This window comes from Xyrauchen texanus, chromosome 30, assembly GCF_025860055.1.
Source record: "Xyrauchen texanus isolate HMW12.3.18 chromosome 30, RBS_HiC_50CHRs, whole genome shotgun sequence".
NCBI classification, from domain to species: Eukaryota; Metazoa; Chordata; class Actinopteri; order Cypriniformes; family Catostomidae; genus Xyrauchen; species Xyrauchen texanus.
The window spans coordinates 28733458-28755863 of record NC_068305.1 but is presented as its reverse complement, the minus strand read 5'-3'; the positions used below and the strand labels follow the sequence as shown (position 1 = coordinate 28755863).

General features: G+C 38.6%; 1 protein-coding gene across 2 annotated transcripts in view; it reads right to left on the bottom strand.

Annotated features, from left to right (window-relative positions):
- LOC127623859 (sex comb on midleg-like protein 4) overlaps positions 1–22406 on the bottom strand; it is a 40347-nt gene that overhangs the window by 5370 nt on the left and 12571 nt on the right. For both annotated transcript variants that reach the window (XM_052098430.1, XM_052098431.1), the window contains 4 exons: positions 8987–9213; positions 7582–7708; positions 1428–1628; positions 78–278 (listed from right to left, as the gene is read on the bottom strand). In XM_052098430.1, coding sequence (XP_051954390.1) covers positions 78–278; positions 1428–1628; positions 7582–7708; positions 8987–9213 — 756 coding nt within the window. The remainder of the gene's footprint in view (positions 1–77; positions 279–1427; positions 1629–7581; positions 7709–8986; positions 9214–22406) is intronic.

The following is a 22406-nucleotide window of genomic DNA, read 5'->3' as shown; positions in this document are numbered from 1 at the left end:
CATGGAAATGCATCTGTACCATTTAAAAACAAAGGCTAACAGAATACAGGTCATGCAAGAGCTTAATGAGTACACACTTGACTTGGGCTGGCCATCTGAGTGCTTTTCAGTGTGGAAGGAGGAAGAGGAGGAGGGGGATGATGAAGGGGCAAAAGGCTGGTCACTGAAGAGGTTCTCACACAGCAGGTTTCGGCACAACTTCTTGAGGAAGCGCAGGACGTAGCCCACGCTGTTTACCACTGGCAAGCTCAACAGATGCTGCTTACCGTCAAAGGTGGCTGATGAACAGAGAAAGAGTATTTAAATTCAGGACAAGTAAAGTGAACTTTATAAGAACATTCAGCAGTCTGGTATCTAATTTCTTAAATTATGCGTGTTTCATGCCTTTCGTATCACTCCGGAGCCTCTTTCTTACATGGTATAATAATCTAACATTATGCTAGTTTCAAGCCTCTCGTATCACTCTGGAGTCTATTTCTTCTCACATGGTATAACAATCTCAAATATATGTCATAAGCTTTGTGTCGGGTCCTGATTGCCCTGTTGGGGTTTTTGTGATAATGACTGGCTAACTTCACATAAATACTTGTGTTACTCATGCAATATAGCTAAATAATATTGGCATATGTACATTTATTGTAAAGCCAAATAAAATATGACTTGACTAATTTAATTGATAATGTTAATAACCAAAACATTTTAATATAAGCAATTTAATAAATATTTAATAGTATGTACTTATGTATGTACAATACATACTGTAGTGTAACACTGTTAAAAAAAAAAGTATGACCATCTTTACAAAATATTTAAAAATGTTCAAGTCCCAGAAACTAATGGGGCCTGGGTAGCTCAGCGAGTACTGATGCTGACTACCACCCCTGGAGTTGTAAGGTCAAATCCATGGCATGCTGAATGACTCCAGCTAGGTCTCCTAACCAACCAAATTGGCCTGGTTTCTAGGGAGGGTAGAGTCACGTGGGGTAACCTACTCGTGGTCAATATAATATGTGGTTCTCGCTCTTGGTGGGGCCCGTGGTGAGTTGTGCATGGATGTCATGGAGAATAGCATGGGCCTCCAAACGCGCTACGTCTCTGCGGTAACATGCTCAACAAGCCATGTGATAAGATGCACGGATTGACGTCTCAGACATGGAGGAAACTGAGATTCACCGTCCACCACCTGGATTGAGGTGAGACACTAAGCCACCATGAAAACTTAGGGAATTGGGCATTCCAATACAAGGGAAGAAATAATTTTTTTTTTTTTTTTTTTTTTTTTTTTAAAAAGACCTGGAATCTAACACTGGATCTGGATCCATATTTTGAATATAAAGGACATGAACATAACAGCTACAAATGGATATCAGAATGCAGAATGAGAATTAGAATGGGCCATGCATTTGTGTGTTTGCACGCAAATAAACCTGATATCTTTTCACCCCCATAGCCCTCAGTGAGCAAAGTGAAGACGGCTTTTTGCTGGTATGCACTGTCAATGCAGCCCTGTACTGCCTGCTGCAGCACAACAGAAGGCCTCGCCGGACCTAGATGATCTGGCAACTGCAGCACCTTCTGCCTGTCCAGGTTAGGACCCGTGTTCACCTGCTTATTCACGTAGATACAAACTGGGTTGAGAGAGAGACAGAGAGAGAGAGAGATGTATAATAAGGAAAATCCTACATTTGCTTAGAGCACACCTTTATAATTGAATAGGCAAAACATAAAACTGCAGTATTTGTACATATTTTTAACAGTTCATCTTAAGGGCAAAGTCTGATTAGGTTAGAGCAGAAAAAAAAAAGCACAGTATAACTGCAGTTAATTGCGCTGCTGCCTACGCCTGCATGTAGGGTAATTCTCTGCATTTGTTCTGCTCTTGCTTTTACTTATCTTATTAATTGGGAATGGAGTTATTTTGTTTTGGTTGCAGTGCCTCATGCCATGCTTAAATTGATACAGCTAACTGTTAATTAGCACAATAATAAGTAATAAGTAACTTGGAAAGCATAGCAGATTTAATAACTCTGACAATAAATCTATAAATACAATTACATACAGTGTTACATAAGCATAATTAAAAACATATATGATACTGCATCAATATAAACCATTATATATAAAGGCAATGTGTAAATGGGCATTTACACACACAAACATACACATATTGACACACAGTGCACGTCTTCCTTATTGACACTAAAAATGGCTTGTGGTGTCACATTTAAATCCTTCACTTAAATATTTGGGAAGGAATCTTCAAATATTTGAGACCACATTTATAAATGGTTTCTGGAGGTCATGAAGGGAGAACTGCATTTCATATCTAAGAAATGCTCTCAAATGTTTTGGAACCCATAAAAGAAAAGAGGAGGAGAGGGCTGAACAGGAGAAAAGAAAAAGAAAAAAGAAAATCCCATCTTCTGTGACAGCTTTGTATTTGTGAAGAATCAATAGTGCTACATCCTTTGCATTTCAATTCTTGCTTATCTGCAATTGAAGTGATTAAATTGCACTGTGATTAAATCTTATTTTAAAGTCTAATTAAAAATAAACGATGTACAGGCTAGGCACTGGTCACCATAAGACTTCAATCACAAGAAATACAAAGAATATTAAAGAAACTCCTATGCAGTCCCTCATGAAACATATGCAAAAACACTGCACTACACAAATCTATGGAGGTGAAATTGTAGAAAAACTCAAGAGCTTGTAGATTTGAATCTAAGAACTTCAGAAAATGACAATAAATATTTAGATTTAGAAATTTTAACTTTAAGATAATAATCACAAACGTTCATGTTCTGAATTTGAAGTGGCAGACAAAGTCCCAAATTTGTAAATTGGAATTCACAGAAATACAAATGATAGACACAAACTTATAACACATATTTGCTTTTGCACTTTAATTCAGTTTCACAGTACAACCACAACAAAATCTTTCAAATATGACACAGCAATTTTAATCTTCGCACCTTAATGTCAGCAATAACTTTTGTGATAAACCTGTTACAACTCAAATCTAAAAATCTGCTCCAGTTATCGAGCCAAACCAGAGCTGTATGTTTTCATTTTCATTTATTAATTTATCCAATATTACTTACAAATGAGGAAAATAAAACAAGGGATCAATTACAAGAAACACAATACAGCTTTTATATATCTTGCCAAAGGAATATAACAGAGATAAAAGGTGAGCCAGAGAGAGCAGTGTGTGTGTGTGTGTAGGAATCCCCCCTCCCTCCTCCTCCCACACAATCTGTCCTCACTGCCCTGACTCACTCGTCTACAGCATGTGGATGCTTTAATCTGACAGACTGCCATGCTGAGGGATTTCCTTCGTCGTCTGTCATACCCAAGCGCCATGGCCAGGAGTCAGACAAACACACACACACACACACACACACAACACTCCCAATGCTGCCCATGGGCAAAAATAATAGAAAGAAGTAGCATGTGCATGTGTGAGTGTGTAGCAGAATAAAGTCTACAATGAACGGGGAGCGGGGGAGGACTGTTTCCAAAAATGGGTGATATGACACACATAGCTAAAAATAGATAATTGATAGCAAGATAACTGACATACCAGACATGTAGGTTTACAGACAGCACACTAAGGAAGGGCATTATGAGATTTAACTGTGAGTACACAAATGTGTATTCCAACTAGCCATGTGAACACGCAGACGCATACAGCTGAAACACCAGACCTGCTAATAATGACCTCAGGTCATTAGGATCATGACCCTCACCAGCAGCAGAAACAATTTCCTCTGCGACCCACACAACAGACATTTCCCACAAATTATACACACAATGGAATATAAGCGTGTGAATACGTAAAGTGATTTGAACTTATTAGGAAGGCAGTACATGTTTGGAAAATACCCCACTAAACACTGTCATAGTTCTGCCTTATCAAATGTCCTTTTTTAAAGAACTAAAGAACCAAAATGCTGCATTGATATACAGACATTAGTGTAAAGCTGTATATAATGAACATTGATGCGAAATACGGAGTGTCTATTTACACTAAATGCAAATAGCCCATCTTGTTGGCAGAGGCTATTTACACTAACACCACTGCTCAGACCAAACTCAAGATAGCCACGACAGCTTTATTTGGGGTCAGCTGCTGATCAAATGAAGGTGGGTATATCTGAATGTTTCACAATGGGGCAGAGACATTAAACTGCTTAATGCAAATAGTCACTTAATTATCTAATCTCTTAATCTACTAAATATCTAACCCGCTCCAATAGTCTGGTGAAAACACAGGATTTTATGACAAACTGTGCACCCATGTGCAGCTGTAGCAGCTCTGGGTGTAACATCGGTATGTGTATGTGTTGTCATGCTGTAGATCCGGATTTGTATCCCACCCCTTGACATATTTTTTCCCATGTCTCTACTCATAATATTTCCTATAATACTACTTATAGTAATAAATAAAAGAGATTCCTCACAGTGATTTGGTCACAGTGAAGATCTGGGAGTTGAAAGAAGGATTTGATGTGGATAAAATGAACCATGGTTTTACTGTAGTAATATTGTAGTAACCATGTGTTTTGGTGGAAACTATATAGTTCTGATTTACTAACCATGGTGTTACTACAGTAACATGTTGTTAATTTTGAAGTTACCATGATTTTACTAGAAAATACCATGGTCATACTATGGTTACTATAGTAAACCATGGTTAATTTTTGTAAGGTAGGGTTAGGGGTTGGTGTAGGGTGTCTGTTGGACTCCAAATAAACATAATACAAATGCTGCAGTGATGTCACTATACTGTATGTTACTATTTAAACAGGGGTGTATGAGTATCTGCCACTATTTGCACTAGAGTGCAAATAGCATCTAACGATATTTGCACTTATTGCAAAGAAGATGCTTTTTGTTTCTTTTTAGTACAAATAGCCTCTGCCTTTAAAAAAAGGTGGAATTCCCCTTTTATGATATTAGAGTGTGACTAAATGAAACCATGACTTTTCCACTACACACAGATTTAAAGTCTACAAACCTGGAAGGCAGACAAAAGCCTCTTGTTCAGTTACTGCTCCCCACAGTAAATGGATTAAGCTTTAAGAACACAAGAACATGTTCAGCTATACCTTCACAACTGTTTAAAGTAGACCCAAATCAGCATGGTCCTGGAGAACCAGACAGGTGCATTGAGATGGATTATTGGAAATTCAGTAATGTCTCCATTGTATTTGATTGACAGAATTGAAATTGAACGCAATGTTCTTCTTTGGATCATATTCTCTTTGTATTTACGAAATGTATTTCGGTCAAATAAATCCATTCTGATTAATTTAGAGGAACAGATTTGAACTCTCCATTGCAATGTGGAGAAATTGGAAGATAATGTCTCCTAGCCAAGAGATGTCAGGTCTCTTCATTAATGTCCCCGGAGACATTCATAGCTATTCAACTTTAAAATAAGTGATGTAACTACTCTTTCTTTCTCTCTCTTCCTTTCCCTCTTCTCTAGTGATGGATGTAATTGCCAGTTCAGAGGGTAGCCCTTCGGACCACAGGGTCCTGACCTCAAAGAGAGAGTGTGTGTGTGTGTGTGTGTGTGTGTGTGTGTGTTTGTTTTGACGCATCTGATGTTGAATGCAGATTATGAAATTTATGCATTTTGCATTAAATATTTTAATTAAAGAATCACAATTAAGAAACACATGAAAGGGAGAAGTTTGTTGTAAAGTGCTTTCTGTAAGGCTAGATAAGGTTGAAGCATGAATACAAATGAAACAAAACAGACTAAAGTAAAATTGAAGTAAACAATTCAAACAGTTGTTGTGATTATTGTTGTTTTAAAGGGACAGTACTGCAAAAAAATGAAAATTATGTCATTGTTTACTCACACTTATGTTGTTCTAAATCTACTTATATGACTTTCTTTCTTCCATGGAACGCAAAGTTAAGCAAGATTTTAGCCTCAGTCACCATACACTTACATCAGCTGCGTTTTCACTGTTGGGCATTATGAGGGCATGCTAATGCGTGCCAGGGCCAATTGCGTTCCCACTGTCACTTTCAGGGCTTCATCATGCCTCCTCGGGGCCAACGCCCAAGCGCCTGTGGCCTGCCAATTACCCTTGGGCCAAACAAGGCCAACTGGGGACTAAGGCGTGGTCATTGTCAACGGCGGAGTTTAGTGAGATACTCGTGCTGCCTTCCATTCAAGGCAGTTGTGGAATATTCCTACTTGATATCTCCTCTCTCTGACAATAAAGGCATTCCATTGCCAGATACTCAGAAGATGATGTTTAAACAATGAAAACTGCAATGCTCCCGTTTGCTTTACAGGGCCTTTGACTGTCTCCAGAGACGTCTTCTAGCAACCCAATTTAGCTTTACAGAAAATCATGCTTTAACAGAAAAGGAAGCTGTAATATCTGTAATGTCTTAAAGTCATCGATATGCATATTCTAGAACAGAGATGTGCACAGATCTTAGCAGGGGCAGGTGCGACAGGACATGGGCTGAGTGTGAAGAGAAATCTGGTCAAATAGTTGAGCGGCAGGGTGCGGCAATAGTTGTTGGGGGGTGGGGGGGCGCATATATCTGCGTGCTCTTAAAGGCACCTCCGCTTAAATGGTCACCTTTAGATTTGTGAATGAAAGGAGCCCCCGTTCTGTGCATGCCAGTGTTCTTGATATTTGAGATAAATATATAACATGCGTATTTGGTTTGGCTTGTGAAATGGGTGGGGTGTGTGATGTTTACTCTAAAGCGGTGTACTAAGTGCAGGTTTTAGAGCAATGCTGCAGGGCTTTTGGCCTGATGGTGGGAATGCAGATCGATTTTGGTCTCGCGGCTCGAGATAAAATGCTACTGGCTCCGGCTCGCAAGAATTTCCATTTTTGGCAGAACTAACCCTTTAAACAACAGAAGAAAAATATCTATCTTGGTCCTCTCTAACCTCGAGACACAAATCCCATCATATCATGTTGACATAATAACAGTTATCATAATTCGGATATATGAGTCGAGTTACAGTCCCCACTGACCAGTAAAAAACAGAATGATATGGGATTGAGTCATTATGTGGCTCCTCTGAGGACAGTCTATTTCTCTATATTGCTCTATATTTCACATCTTATTGGTCCCTTACTAGTTAGAGCTGTGTGTGTGTGTGTGTGTGTGTGTGTGTGTGTGTGTGTGTGTGTGTGTGTGTGTGTGTGTGTGTGCGTGTTTTTGTGATTTACGAGGATAATTTTGTAAGTTACAAACTGGTAATTACAAGGTTATTATGCTATAAATGTGATTTATGAGGATTTTTTAGTGTCCCCATAATTCAAATCGCTTAAAAATCATACTAAACAATGTTTTATTGAAAATATAAAAATGCAGAAGGTTTTCTGTAAGGGTTAGGTTTAGGGGTTGTGTTAGGTTTAGAGGATAGAATCTATAGTTTGTACAGTATAAAAGTCATTATGTCTATGGAAAGTCCTCATAATGATAGGTAGACCAACGTGTGTGTGTGTGTGTGTGTGTGTGTGTGTGTGTGTGTGTGTGTGTGTGTGTGTGTGTGTGTGTGTGTGTGTGTGTGTGTGTGTGTTTTACCTGTGAGGACCTGTGGCGTGGCTGAGTGTGGGACAGTGGCAGCATCCTGGGGAATGGAGCTCATGTCTGGCTCTGGGGTGCTACTGGGAGGGGAGATGGCCAAGGGTGTCATCAAACGAGACTTCAGCTGCAATCGAAAAGCATAGTTATATTACTATATGAGATAAATAAAAACTCCATTTATACTGTCCACTACATAAAAACATCTCATAAAATTATACTCCTCTTCCGAGTGTTTAATCTTGTTCTGAACAAACAGAGTTCTGTAATTTACTGGAGTGACAGCTACATTCTACAACCAAATTCACTCCATGTGTGCAGAACTGAACTGAACAACTAGTTGTAAAGACAGTGACACCACTCTCTTTTGGACACTGACAGCTTGTCTGAAATGTGTTGCTGGAAAGTATGTGTCTAAAGCTAAAGTATGTGTCGTGACTCATTATCATATTCTGATGCCAGTCTGTCTCTCTTATCATAGTTGCTATGAACAATTGCCTTAGGAATATCGCAGATAATGGTTGGGTGATATTATGTCTCCAGTCCCTAATATTACTTTGGTCAAAAAAAGCTAACACTAAACAGGTTAAAATGGTCTCCAAGTCTCTTGTTTACAGCTGCAAAAGCTAAAACGTTGCTTTGGTTATCATATCAATCACGTGCGTGTACACACACATAAAGGTCATTTAGTGAATTCATTGCTGCATTCATACAAGACTAAGATATCTAGCTATTAACAATTTTTTGGGTTTTTTGATCATTAAAGATATGTACATAATATGGCTAAAAGATATCCTGATATTAAGGATAATAAAACAACGCTTTTGATGAATCATAAAATGGTGTAAAACATGTTTTGTCCCTAACATTAGGTTGCTAAGAAAAGCAATAGCCATCTGGTTTGGGGAAGCATGAATGTATCGTGCTCCATCCATGCTAACATGCTAACACACACACACACACACAGACTATGGTGGTGTGTTGATCTTTAACTCAGCAGCAGCAACATTATGAGGTGTGTGTGCTCTGGCACATATGGCTAAAAATAACTCAACAGCAGCACACTGCAGATACATCGGTCAAAATGCAACACACTCTATCATTGCCTTCTTCACAGTCACCACCAGACCTGTGCACGGACCTACAGTACCCATATACAGACACACACAAAACCTTAGTCTGGTCTGTTCTTCTGCCTAAACAGTCCTAAGTATCACATGCACACAATTTGTTCTAGACTATTCAAATGTATCACTCAATGACATTTACATTTATGCATTTGGCAGAGAGATGATTTAACCCAAATGGCTTTCAGTGCATTCAAGGCAAACATAATGACAAAGGGAAAAGCCTTATATTTGTGGCCTACAAAAAAGCAGACACAAACATTCTCATATATATTGACCTTAAAACCAGGCTTCCTCCCTCTCTTCTTAGGCACTTTAATGGGTGGGAGGGATTCTGGATAGTGACTCTGATATTCCGGGTGCCTTTTCAAGGGTGGGCGACCCCTCTTGCGACCTGGAATTTTTCCACTGGGGGGCGGGAGGAAGGAGTGGCTAATGGCCCCAGGTGATTGCATCTCTCCACCCCCTGACTGAACTGATACAGCAGCAGGAAAACTCATCAGACCTGAGAGAGAGAACAAACAGCACAAGAAATGTTTTACAGTGTATTTACATTAATATTATTCATTTTAGTACAGTGCAAACATCTAGACAACTTCTGATTGAAAGTAAAAAGCAAAAGTAAGGACAATAAAGGTAAATTGGGACACTTTTTTATTATCTTTCATTGGCATAGTTTTTAAAATAACAGAAAATATTATCCCATTCTAGGTTAGGATTAATTTATTGCTATATTTAATGGAAAAATATACAGGATTGAGTCTCACTTTGACTTGTATTCACCCTATTAAACTGTCAATTACTGACATGACTCCCTATTCTATGTCATCTACATCATGTCATGTAGATTGTACTTAGAGCTTTTAATTTTGTAAGAAGCACATTAGTCTGTTTAAACAAAATAAACTTAAATTAACTTTTTTAGGGGTTCCATTATAGACAGTGTGTCTGTAAATTTAAATTAATGATTTATATTACTGCTAATGACAATTGCAGAACTACAGTATAACTATGTTATAAAAAGAAACTAAAACACAAAACCACAACTTATATAATACCCAACCATTATCTCATCATCTAACTCTCCAACACACACACAGATTTGTGGAGACAGTATGAAATTCTGAAACACTGTTAAGTTAATATTATGGTACTTTTCTCCCCAATTTGGAATGCCCAATTCCCAATGCGCTCTAGGTCCTCGTGGTGGCGTGGTGACTCGTCACCAACAATCCTGGTGGTGGAGGACGAATCTCAGTTGCCTCCGTGTCTGAGACAGTCAATCCACGCATCTTATCACATGGCTTGTTGAGCGTGTTTCTGTGGAGACATAGCATGTGTGAAGGCTTCACGCTATTCTCTGTGGCATCCAATCACAACACACCACGCGCCACACCAAGAGCAAGAACCACATTATAGCAATCACAAGGAGGTTACCCCATGTGACTCTACCCTCCCTAGCAACAAGGCCAATTTGGCTGCTTAGGAGATCTGGCTGGAGTCACTCAGCACACCCTGGATACGAACTCACGACTTCAGGGGTGGTAGACAGCGTCAATACACGCTGAGCTACCCTGGCCCCTATTACGGTACTTTTATTCATTATTAGAGTAATAGCAAAAACAATATGCAACTACAAGAAGCTCCACAAAATAATTACCCAGTTAGGATGTATAGTTAATTTGTATTATTTGTTAAATGCGTATTTAAATCCACAGTACCATGAACATTGTAAAACTACAGCAAGTTAACCTAAAATAGTTTGAATATGAATAAACATCAATACATCTGAGAACAACAGCACTAGAGGTCAAAACTATGCATGTCCACAGCCCAAACAATGCAACCTGTCATGCAACCAGCAAACTAGCAGCTGTTCTTGGAGACATCACACTGACCCAGACAAGATGAAGTGCTATCAAAAATTGATAAATATTAAGCACAAAAAACATAACCCATACTGCATACCAAAATACCATATTTAATGGGCAAATACTGGACAAACATACTCATAAATCCCAAATATATGGGATTCTGAACAAACTGGCCTGGTATGAATTATGTAAAGAACAATAGCATGATGATGATGATGATGATGATGTAAGGTAACCTACACTGTGCACACTGTGAGTGTGGAGGAAATAGACACTGAGCCACATAAAAGCATCGTCTCTATCCTCTGCTCTACAACTCTCTCTCTCTCTCTCTCTCTCTCTCTCTCTCAGTCAGTCCCCCTCCCCCAACCTTGATTCACTTTCCTCCCCTCCCCCTCCAGCTGTGGCGCCTGGCCTGACAGACGCTTCCCCTTCTTTGCTCTTCTCTCATCCCTCTTTTTTTAGGTGTCCCTTTGAACTCTATACCTCAGAGTACAGAGCTTGTAAACATTAAGTTATGGTTTATAATTTATGTATTTGTTTTTATTTATTTATTTATTTATTTTGGACAAGAAACTCATAATAATCAGTTTATACATTTTCCTAAAACTAAAATAAATTTTAAAAAAAATTAAAATTACAGAAAAAAACAAAAACTAAAATAAGTGTATATTTATTTCTCTAACAATATTATGATGTATTAGAATCTTTTATATTTTAATATAGAATCACACAAATATTTGTAATTCATTTCTTTAAAAAGGTGGATAGTAAATAAAAATGTCATGCCATAAATATGCAGTATTCTTCATCAGTCCTCTCTGTAATCATTGCAGACAATAGACAGAAAGCTCTGCTATGCAAATAAAAATAATACTGATAAAATTAATTATGCACACAACTCGTATTAATCTTCTCAATCTATAAAATAGATGAATTTCTAAGAATACAAAAAGTTGTTTGCACAAAACATCAAGCAACATATGTAACATTTTGTGACAAAATATTTCGAAATTATTTATTTCTATAATTATTGTTTGCATATCATGTGCACGACCATAAATCCTCATTATTTTCATAAGCACTTTCTATAGATCAAATTATAGCCACTCACCTGCACGCGCTCTCTCTCTCTCTCTCTCTCTCTCATGCAAAAGCCAGGCCAGGCGTAATTACATTAATCTATTTCTATGTTTCTAATAGCCACATAAAAGTCCTAAATTCTTATTCCAAATGCAAAAAATCGGTGCCCAGCAAAACGTCCAGAAAACTGTATGAGAGAGCCGTTAAATATAGAGCACAGTCCACCATGCGTCTGTATTCATATTTACGAGCAGTGTTGCATTGCGCGACGTCTTCTTATCTACAGCAAAGTCAGCGGCACTCAAAGGAAATATTCCATTTATAAACACTCACCGACCACTCGGCGCTGGAGCGGATTTGTTATCAACAATGTCACGAATAATGCAAAGGCGTCCGGCCAAATGCTCACTCGTCCGCTTCCGTGCCTCTATCGCTTTCCAGACCGGCCTCAATAATTCTGCGCTTCTGAAACCCCCGCCAGCACTGTGAGCCTCCGCCGCGCGCTCTCGATGTCACGGCGCGCTCCACAGTCGCTACATCGTCCCCTTCCTGTCGTCATGGCAACTGGGCGCCTAACATCCTCCCTTTGCCACAGTCATATGCTGATGTGATGCAGAGCCTACGGAATGATTTACACCACAGCAGCGTTTAGTGCAGCCAGATTCACAAAACGCAAAGCCAAAAACAAATGGACTGAATTGTGTTAGTTGATTTAAATAAACATATTATCAGTGGTGCACACAGCTGTTCATGTACGCATTTTATATCATTTTCTTAAATAATTTAAGAAACATTTGTAATTAATAGCCTTCAGCCTTTATTTGATTGCTATTATGACATACTTTTAAAGAGCCTTGGCTTAAAATACTAAAAACCCTTTACAGAAGCAATGGGGATATCTGAATCTTCAAATCGTTCTCGGTCCCTTCCGGTGTGCTAAGCTGATCCCTAATAGCTACTAGGTTCACCCTGAAACTGACATGACAAGAAACACTGTCAAAGAACTGCCCAAACACATCCAAATACATCTTATCCGTACAAGCCAAATACATCTCATTAAATAAAACGCCACTTTCATGGTGTACACTTTTGTAGATTCTGTAACATCAAACATTCTTCCCTATTAGAAATGTTTAATTCTTACCTGCTCATCTGAAATGCCTGTCTGGCTGCCGTCCTCATCCTGTCCCTCACTGGGATATATCCACTTAAACCAGATTAAACAACTACTCATTTGAGAGGACACTTTTATATAAACTTAAACTTAATGTTCAAGAGCTGTGACTGGATACTTTAAAACATGATTTGACATTAAGTCAGGCATTACGTTCTGTAAAGTGGTTTTTGAAATTATATTGTGAAAAATACCACATTAAAAAGGACTTGACTTGATCACATCTTGTTAATTGTGTTTATTTGCCTCAGTATTTTATTTCATGAATGGCATCTTTACCTGATCAGCTGTTCCTCCTCTTTCTATTCTGACTCAGGCACATCCACAAATAGACATCAAAGGGAGATTGAGCACCTGCCCTTTTTTTTTCATTGAGAAAATGTGCCCTTTTTTCTGGGGTGCTTTTTTATATTTTAAAAAGAAAAATATAGTTAACTTGTGTCTTGCTGACATGCATGACTCATGAGCTATAGCTAATGTAATAAGTTAGAAAGTTTAGCTAAGGCAATGTATTATGGCCATACAGGCAAATGTACTGTACTTAATGGAGACACTACATGTGAATACAGTAACATTTGTGTCTAATAACGTCATCACAATCGCCACATTGATATGCAAATTAGGCGTTATCTACTTAAAATGCGCTAATTTGCGTACATTTGTCAAGGGGTAGCAGGTGAATAGGATAAACTAAATAACTAAAAGCATATCACCACAGAACTTCCCCAGTTAATAACTTACATCAAAAGTCTTTTCCCCTGAAATGTTATGTTTAAATATGCAGATTTGCTTGTTTTGTTAATTTAGAAGAAATCTACAGATGCAAGCAGACAGAGGGTAGTAGACTTGAAAGAAACACCATCTAAATGTGTATTTGGGAAGTTTTCTTTCCATTAGAGTAAAAGATGACATGGAAGCAAAATAGACCAAAATCTCAATATTTTGAAGAAATCTGTGGAATATGAAACAATAGTGTGAGGGTGAGGAAATTAAAATAAATTGATAAGGAAGTCAGAGTTGTGTTAATATATTTAATGTTTTGTTATATATATATGTATTTATTATTATTTTTTTTTTAAATAGATAATTATAAGTACCCTTTTTTCCACTTGAGCCCTTGCCCCCCAAAATGCCTGTGCACGCCCCTGTTCTGACTGGTCTACCCTTCTGCTTTATTCACCTTTGATCTGATAACAACAACATGTCCAAACCATTTCCACTAAAGATGAACACATACTACAGTAAAAGTGGAGGAAAAATGTGGAAAGTAAAAAATAAATTGGAAGTGTATGGATGTTCACACACCGGAAGCGTCGAAGCTTCGCCTCACTTCAGAAACCACAAGCCAGAGGACTACAACAGTCCATCATGACGTGACGCAACACAAAAGGGGCTTCCATGTTGCTTATAACAAACATAACTCTAAGTTGTTTTTTTGCTAACTTGTTAATTTATACTGATGTATGGGACTACACACCAGTGAAGTATCTGGATATGGTGATAGTGTCATTAGCTAAATTACACAATACTATCCTACCTCCTTTTGAGTACATGATTTATTTCATTTACTGTCCATCTTATTTGCCCAGAAATGCAAAACTGTCTGCTGGGCAGCGCTTCTCTTCATCTTGTAAGTAGTTAAACTCTGTGCTCTCCCAGTCAAGCAGCAGCAATGAAGAGTTCTGTTAGGTGAGATTGCTGTATTAGTTGGGCAATACCAACTTGTGCAACAGAGGGGGGGTGGCATTAGTTTTTTTGTCTTATGACAAACTCACAGTCGATTAGATATTATATAGATATAGTATAACTATATTATATACATAATATACTATACAGGATAATATATGATATACTATATAATAACTAGATTAGAATCTACGCGCTTGACAGTTGGGATGAGTAAAACTGAATGTACGTGATTCTCCATGCATTTTTTTTTTTTTATCTATAAATTCAGAAGGCCAGGATCGCAGACCTAATAGTTACAGTACAATTCAAAAACCTTCATCAACAAATCGTTGTTCCTGTTTTTTTCTGTGTGCATTTTAATTCTTTGCCCTATTTGCCCTAAACTTTTTGCTGACATGATGAATACCAAAGGACAACGTATTAAATAAATGTAATAGGACAACATTTTTATTCTGGTGACTTAATATTCAAAATAATGTATGCTTTCTACATATTACGAAGTTTAGCCCAAAACCTGAAACGTACTGTCTTTCTAGCAAGTCAGTCCACTGTCAGCCATCTTTGGAATGCTCTCGGGAGGCTATTTCCAGTCATGCCAATGCAGTGCAGAAAGACCAAATTCTCAAAACTGGTCGGTCAAGATTACAATCAAAGAATATATTTCAAATCAGCAATGATATCTGACAACACTGGAATCATAAATTGTGATATTTTTTTAACTCTTCTATGCTAAAAAAAAAATAATAAATAATAATTCCCAACTTGTATAGCTAATGTACATTAGTGAGTTGATTGACAGGCGATGTCCGATTCTGAAAGGGTATTGGCTCTTTTAACTGTTAAAAAGGTGATTGACTCTTTTTGTCAAAATCCTTGGACAATTGGGCTCAGAGCTCCTTGGTTGAGTTCAAATTTTTCCCATTCATTTTAATAGAATTGGCGCATCTCTGCTAAATAATCTCTGGTGGGACAGCCAACTCTAACATTTAAAAATGGAGTTGGTTGATCCCACAACAACCTAACAGAATAACATTTTAGTATTTAGTAGAGCATGTATGTCAAGTAAAAATGTGTAAATTACAAAATCACAGATCATAGAAATTCACATCCAAACAAAGTTTTGAATCCAGGTGCACGACTAAAATATATACACTCACCTAAAGGATTATTAGGAACACCTGTTCCAATTTCTCATTAATGCAATTATCTAATCAACCAATCACATGGCATTTGCTTCAATGCATTTAGGGGTGTGGTCCTTGTCAAGACAATCTCCTGAACTCCAAACTGAATGTCAGAATGGGAAAGAAAGGTGATTTAAGCAATTTTGAGCGTGGCATGGTTGTTGGTGCCAGACGGGGAGTATTTCACAATCTGCTCAGTTACTGGGATTTTCACGCACAACCATTTCTAGGGTTTACAAAGAATGGTGTGAAAAGGGAAAAACATCCAGTATGCGGCAGTCCTGTGGGCAAAAATGCCTTGTTGATGCTAGAGGTCAGAGGAGAATGGGCCAAGTGATTCAAGCTGATAGAAGAGCAACTTTGCCTGAAATAACCACTCGTTACAACCGAGGTATGCAGCAAAGCATTTGTGAAGCCACAACACGCACAACCTTGAGGCGGATGGGCTACAACAGCAGAAGACCCCACGGGGTACCACTCATCTCCACTACAAATAGGAAAAAGAGGCTACAATTTGCAAGAGCTCACCAAAATTGGACAGTTGAAGACTGGAAAAATGTTGCATGGTCTGATGAGTCTCGATTTCTGTCGAGACATTCAGATGGTAGAGTCAGAATTTGGCATAAACAGAATGAGAACATGGATCCATCATGCCTTGTTACCACTGTGCAGGCTGGTGGTGGTGGTGTAATGGTGTGGAGGATGTTTTCTTGGCACACTTTAGGCCCCTTAGTGCCAATTGGGCATCGATTAAATGCCACGGCCTACCTGAGCATTGTTTCTGACCATGTCCATCCCTTTATGGCCACCATGTACCCATCCTCTGATGGCTACTTCCAGCAGGATAATGCACCATGTCACAAAGCTCAAATCATTTCAAATTGGTTTCTTGAACATGACAATGAGTTCACTGTACTAAAATGGCCCCCACAGTCACCAGATCTCAACCCAATAGAGCATCTTTGGGATGTGGTGGAACGGGAGCTTCGTGCCCTGGATGTGCATCCCACAAATCTCCATCAACTGCAAGATGCTATCCTATCAATATGGGCCAACATTTCTAAAGAATGCTTTCAGCACCTTGTTGAATCAATGCCACGTAGAATTAAGGCAGTTCTGAAGGCGAAAGGGGGTCAAACACAGTATTAGTATGGTGTTCCTAATAATCCTTTAGGTGAGTGTATATATACTGTATATCCATAAAAACTCACAACAAAGTCGGCACACTGTTGCTCCCAAATACATTTTATGAGTTCACCACAGAAAAGGCAAACATGACGTTTCAAGCTATATGCTAATCATTAGCCTATGCATGCAAAATACCAAGATTTCTAAATCTACAAATGGGGTCGTTTGAACATCTAGAATAATCTACATTTCCCTACATCAACCTTGTGTTGTAAATGTTTAACTTTTACATATTTATAATAAAAAATAAAATCCCACATATGCAATATTAGCCTGTCTTCACCCATTAAAAACCCAATAAGATCACATAGGTTAATTAATAATCTTATACAGAGATCATGAGTCTTTTAACAGCAACATGAATGTAACCACATTGGACTTTTTTATTTTTATGTAAGCTAAGAGAACAATATTAAACAAATGAGTGCAATTTAAGGATCCATATGAAGCAGTGAATGAGGTATTGTCTGGATGAATGTGGCATGCTGCATCTCTTTTATTAAAATTCAGGTGCTTTATTGCAAATCATATAATAAGGCATATAGTAAATACTCTAAAATTATGAAAATAAAGTTATGACCTGATATGGCTTTGTCATAGGATGTAAATATGCGCAAAATGCGTAGTTTTAGTATCACATACAACACAATAAAATCCAAGAAATGCAGCAGATATAATTTCACATGTGCCTGCATTACATTTAAGCTAAGCTTTCTATTTGATAAATAGAAAGGCAAACCAGTGGAAATATAACACTCAGTTTTTATCAAAGCATACTGCTAAAAACCCAACACTGAAACAATGGCACATTTCAGCATTGCCTGAATGCCAAAATGAAGCAGTTTATTTTAGTCAGTTTTCTCTCTCCAACTTTGCTCATCGGCGGTGGCACTAGTCAATGGTTTCTTGGCATTAATACATTAGACCAGATAAACCCAAGCAGAAGATGTTTTGAGGTGCAGTTGGGCAGAGCCCCCCACTCTTGGGCTTTGGCTGAAACTAAGGGATAATCCTAACACTGCTGTCTCTGTCTCCTGACTTGAGTCGTTGCATAGTACAGAGTCAAAGAAGCTGCCTCTTCCCCCCCTCAGAGGAACGCTGGGAATGTACAGCACTCCCTCAGTGTGCTACGGAATGGAATGGGGGGTTACCGTATTGCATTCTGGCAAGTGCACAGACAGCATAGGTCATGTGTCTTCTGGATTGCTCTGTACAGTATAATTTTGTTAGATATACAGCTGAAAGACAAGCCAGAGCACCATGTAGACTGGACAATTGAAATTACATCCAACCAAATTCTTTGAATAAATAGGTTAAACCATCAAGCATTAAATTACTTTTTCCCTCCTTTTAGCCTACATCAGCACTCTGCAGCTACAGGAATACTAACAAGCACTTCGAATACACGCTCTCCTGGTTCCATCTGTACACAAGTGCAGACACACACACACACACACACACACACACACACACACACACACACACACACACACTCCTGGGACTATCTTTCAAACAGACCTGTCCCTGACCTCCCACTTGGATACTTGCATGTGATAAACAGCTTCCAGGTCAACTGAAGGTCAAGCCAATTGTCTCTTAATCCCTGTCGTTAACCCTGTCCAACCAGACACAAACACACAGTTCTGGAACAAAAATTCTTGGGTTCATGTTCAGCATCATCAAACTGCAAAGCAATGAAAATGAAGACATAACTCTTATTCATATTTATATATGTATATATATATAAAACAATGACAAATAATTGTATCTACCCCCAGGTTGAGATCCAACAGTTTATGGTACAAAAGTACACAAACTAGAATGAGCAGTACTTACCAGTAAATTGCATAAGCTTAATAGTAAATTGTTTTGTACATAGTTTTTAAAGGTGTCACTCAACCTGTCCTGTCCTGACCATGTTGGTATCTGCCTAATTTGCCTAGTTTCTACCAAGTGGCCAAATACTTTAGAGTGTGGAGTTTGGTTAGGATGGACAGCTTTGACATCAACAACAACAGGTATGGGTTGCTTTTCCCTCCTTTTTAAAAGGTGATTTGCCTTTTAAATCCCACCCAAGATTACAAGTTTAGTTGCATTTTATTTTTTTGCATTTAGCACTGTTATTTCCCTGCTGTCCATGACCCTATCAGAACAAACCGGCGACCCAATTGTGCATCTAAAAAATTCAGAGAATGTACAAAATGCAAAAGAAAATAAATGGAAAATGCAATAAACAAGACCGTAATTATATTGTAATAACACAATCCCTTAACACGGAGAAACATGCTTTTAACACAACAAAAGAAGAATGCATGAACACAGAAATGCCAGCACCAGCACAGTGCAAACTACATCAGACATACACAAAATCAAATGGGTCATCAGCAAGATCAATAATCAGCTGTGGGTTGCCATGACGAAAGAAAGAAAGAAAGAAAGAAAAGTTTTTAATGTCTATATATGAGGACTTGATTCACTGAATAATCTTGTTGGCACAGCATAAGTTGCTATCACAGGAATAACATTCCCTTTAAATGGCTGAGAGACAGTGGTTTCTGGGGAGCCATATTATTGACCACAAAAAAGAAGCAAACCATTGGTAATGAACAAACTCCTGGAACTGTGACAAACAGAATTCACAAAATCAAAGCCTCTATACAAATTAGAGAAACATAAACCTTTACAGAAGGAGGTCATTCAGGGCAGTCTTTGTACAATGGGCACTGAATTCTGTGAAATTCAGCTCAAGTTATAGCCTGATTCCGAGCTGGGTGTCATTCACCCATCCAGCTGATTGCTATATTTAATTTCTAATTATGGCTGAATACAGAAGCCAATAAATCAAAAGTTAATTAAAGTTACATATCCATTGTGGTGGCAACTCAATCATCTCAAACCCATTAACACTGCAGAAGAGATACAACCACTGTGTGTGTGTGTGTGTGTGTGTGTGTGTGTGTGTGTGTGTGTGTGTGTGTGTGTGTGTGTGTGTGTGTGTGTGTGTGTGTGTGGGCGCGTGCGTGTAAGCGAGAACGATTGTGAGTGTGCACATGTGTCTATTCAAGTGAGAGACAGATACATTGAGTGTGCACATGTGTCTATTTAAATAAGAGAGAAGGAGAGGAAGTTGGACAAAAGCATGATGCATGAATCAATAGTTATTCCTGGTGGAATGTTGACCACTTTTGGGCATATAATAATTTCCATCATTCCAACTGATTGTACACATGCTTACATTGTGCAATATAATGTGCACTCACACAAACAACACACACAAACACCTAATGGCATCAACCAGCTAACACCAAAATAACAAGAGAAAAAAAGCCAGCATTGTTTGCCAAATCCTCCAGCCAACGCCTAGCTTTGAAAGAAGGTTGTGTTGTGAAGAAAAAAAAAATCGAAATGGATGTGTTACACCTTACAAACAATGGCAAGAAGTTATTTATTTCATACATGGCACGTTGCCATAGCAACAGACAGACCTTATACTGCAACAAGACCCTGTTAAAGGTGAAAAATAGCAAAACAAAATATAGCTGCAAGCAGCGATGGCGGGCCCAAGCCGGTGGCACCGCCACCCCTGTGCCTTTAGGGTTTCTGTGCACGATGGGCAATAACGTAACCTCGCTTTGACTGTCGAGAAGATGTGTGCTGTAGAGCTCCAACGAACATTCGCAACGACAGCTCTCGACCTAGTTAGAAGCATTTCTTGTTTGCATGACATGTGGACTTAATAAATCCTTATCTTGAGCCAAATAAACAAGCTGACATTCAGTACAACCTGTGTCTTTTGTTTAGAACACATACAAATGTTATTTATGTTTTTTAGTTTGTCAAGAGATTTAAAGCACCGTTTTTGAAGACTGCGCATGTGCTGAACGTGCTCTACTATGTAAGAACGAGCCGATTATTGAATCTGGAAATGGGTGGGGCCTGTAACACCTTTAGGAACCAAACGTGCAACACTCATAAATACCGGTTGTAAATCACATTCCCTCACTGCGTCTTTGAGATGGCTTCACGTGTTTGGATCGTCGGCAGTTCCATCATCCGCACACTGCATACTCGCTTCTGTGAGCAGCGCCTGGACGGAAACCTCGGTCTTCAGTGTGAGATCACCTGGGACGGCAGAGGAGCCAGACTCTGGGAGCAGCTGTTTCCAGCTCTGCGCTCTCTCAGGGCCAAAGCTACAGCTCCAGATATTCTCATTATTCACCTGGGAGGGAACAGTTTGTGTCGGGTGGGCCGCAACCGCCTCGATTTTCTTCGGAAATAAAGAGTGACCTGACCGAAGTCTTACAAATGTTTCCCAGAACCAGGATGGTGTTTTCTGGCATTTTACCCCATCTAAATTGGAGAGGACAGACTGGCAGGACTGGCTATGGCACTGAATGAAGCCGGCGGTGGATCAACGGCGCCATGTCTGGCTTCTTGGCAGAGAGGCAGATGCGCTGCATTCACCACAGAAACATCGGCTTGTTCCATCTGTGCAGAGACGGAGTCCACCTGAGACCAGTGGGAAACCAGCTTCTGCCGAGCAACCTCCGAGAAGCTCTGCAGGTGGAACTCAGAAGATGAAGCAACAAATGTCCTTTTAAGGGCAGCAACAATGGCTCTTTTAAGAGCCACGTTCACTCATTCAAATAAAAAGCATTTTCCAAGTGTGTGAAATTCGTTGTTCCTCACCTTACTTGATGTCAGGTTTCAGATGACTTGTTTTTAAATAAAAATGTCAATTCCTCTTATCCATTCCTTTGTAAGCATTTCAATATAACTTTCAAACCATTCAAGAATCGTGCGCTGTTTTCTGTGCTGACCACAATCCAAAACGTGCCATAAAGCAGCGGTTCTCAAACTTTTTGGTTTTGGTTTATTTATATAAAGACACAGAGAATATTACTTGCCTTACCTGATTAGAACAATGAAAAAACTAAAAAAAAATAACTAGGGAATCACTAAAACGAGAGTTGAATTATTCTTATTTGATGGTACTCTCAAAACATTCCACAACAAATCCTTGAAATTTAAATTCAGAACAGACCACGAATAAAAAAAACTCTCTCTTTAGAATCAAAATGTTTTTACATTTGCGATGTATTTGGATGCTAAACTATTCTATATTATAGGCTTTGTACTTTACTCACGCTCTAATACCGACGTAGAAAATCATCCTCTTTACATGCGCAAAAATATGCTTGGAAACGTCACAGTGGAGCGGTGCTTACTGTGAATGATACGAATTGTACTACTGACTATTTAAACTAGGGCTGGGCGATATGGCAAAATATATTATCACGATATTTTTTTCCATATTGATCGATATCGATATTTGTTACGATATATAATTTAATAATGCTGCCCGTTTGAAAAGTATACTGATAATGATGCCTGAAGAAACCAGAAGGATCAATAGTTGAACAATATAGTTTATTAAAATAAATAAATAACAATGCAAACATTTAACTGTGCAAACATGGATTGGTTGAGAATATATTTTGTTATA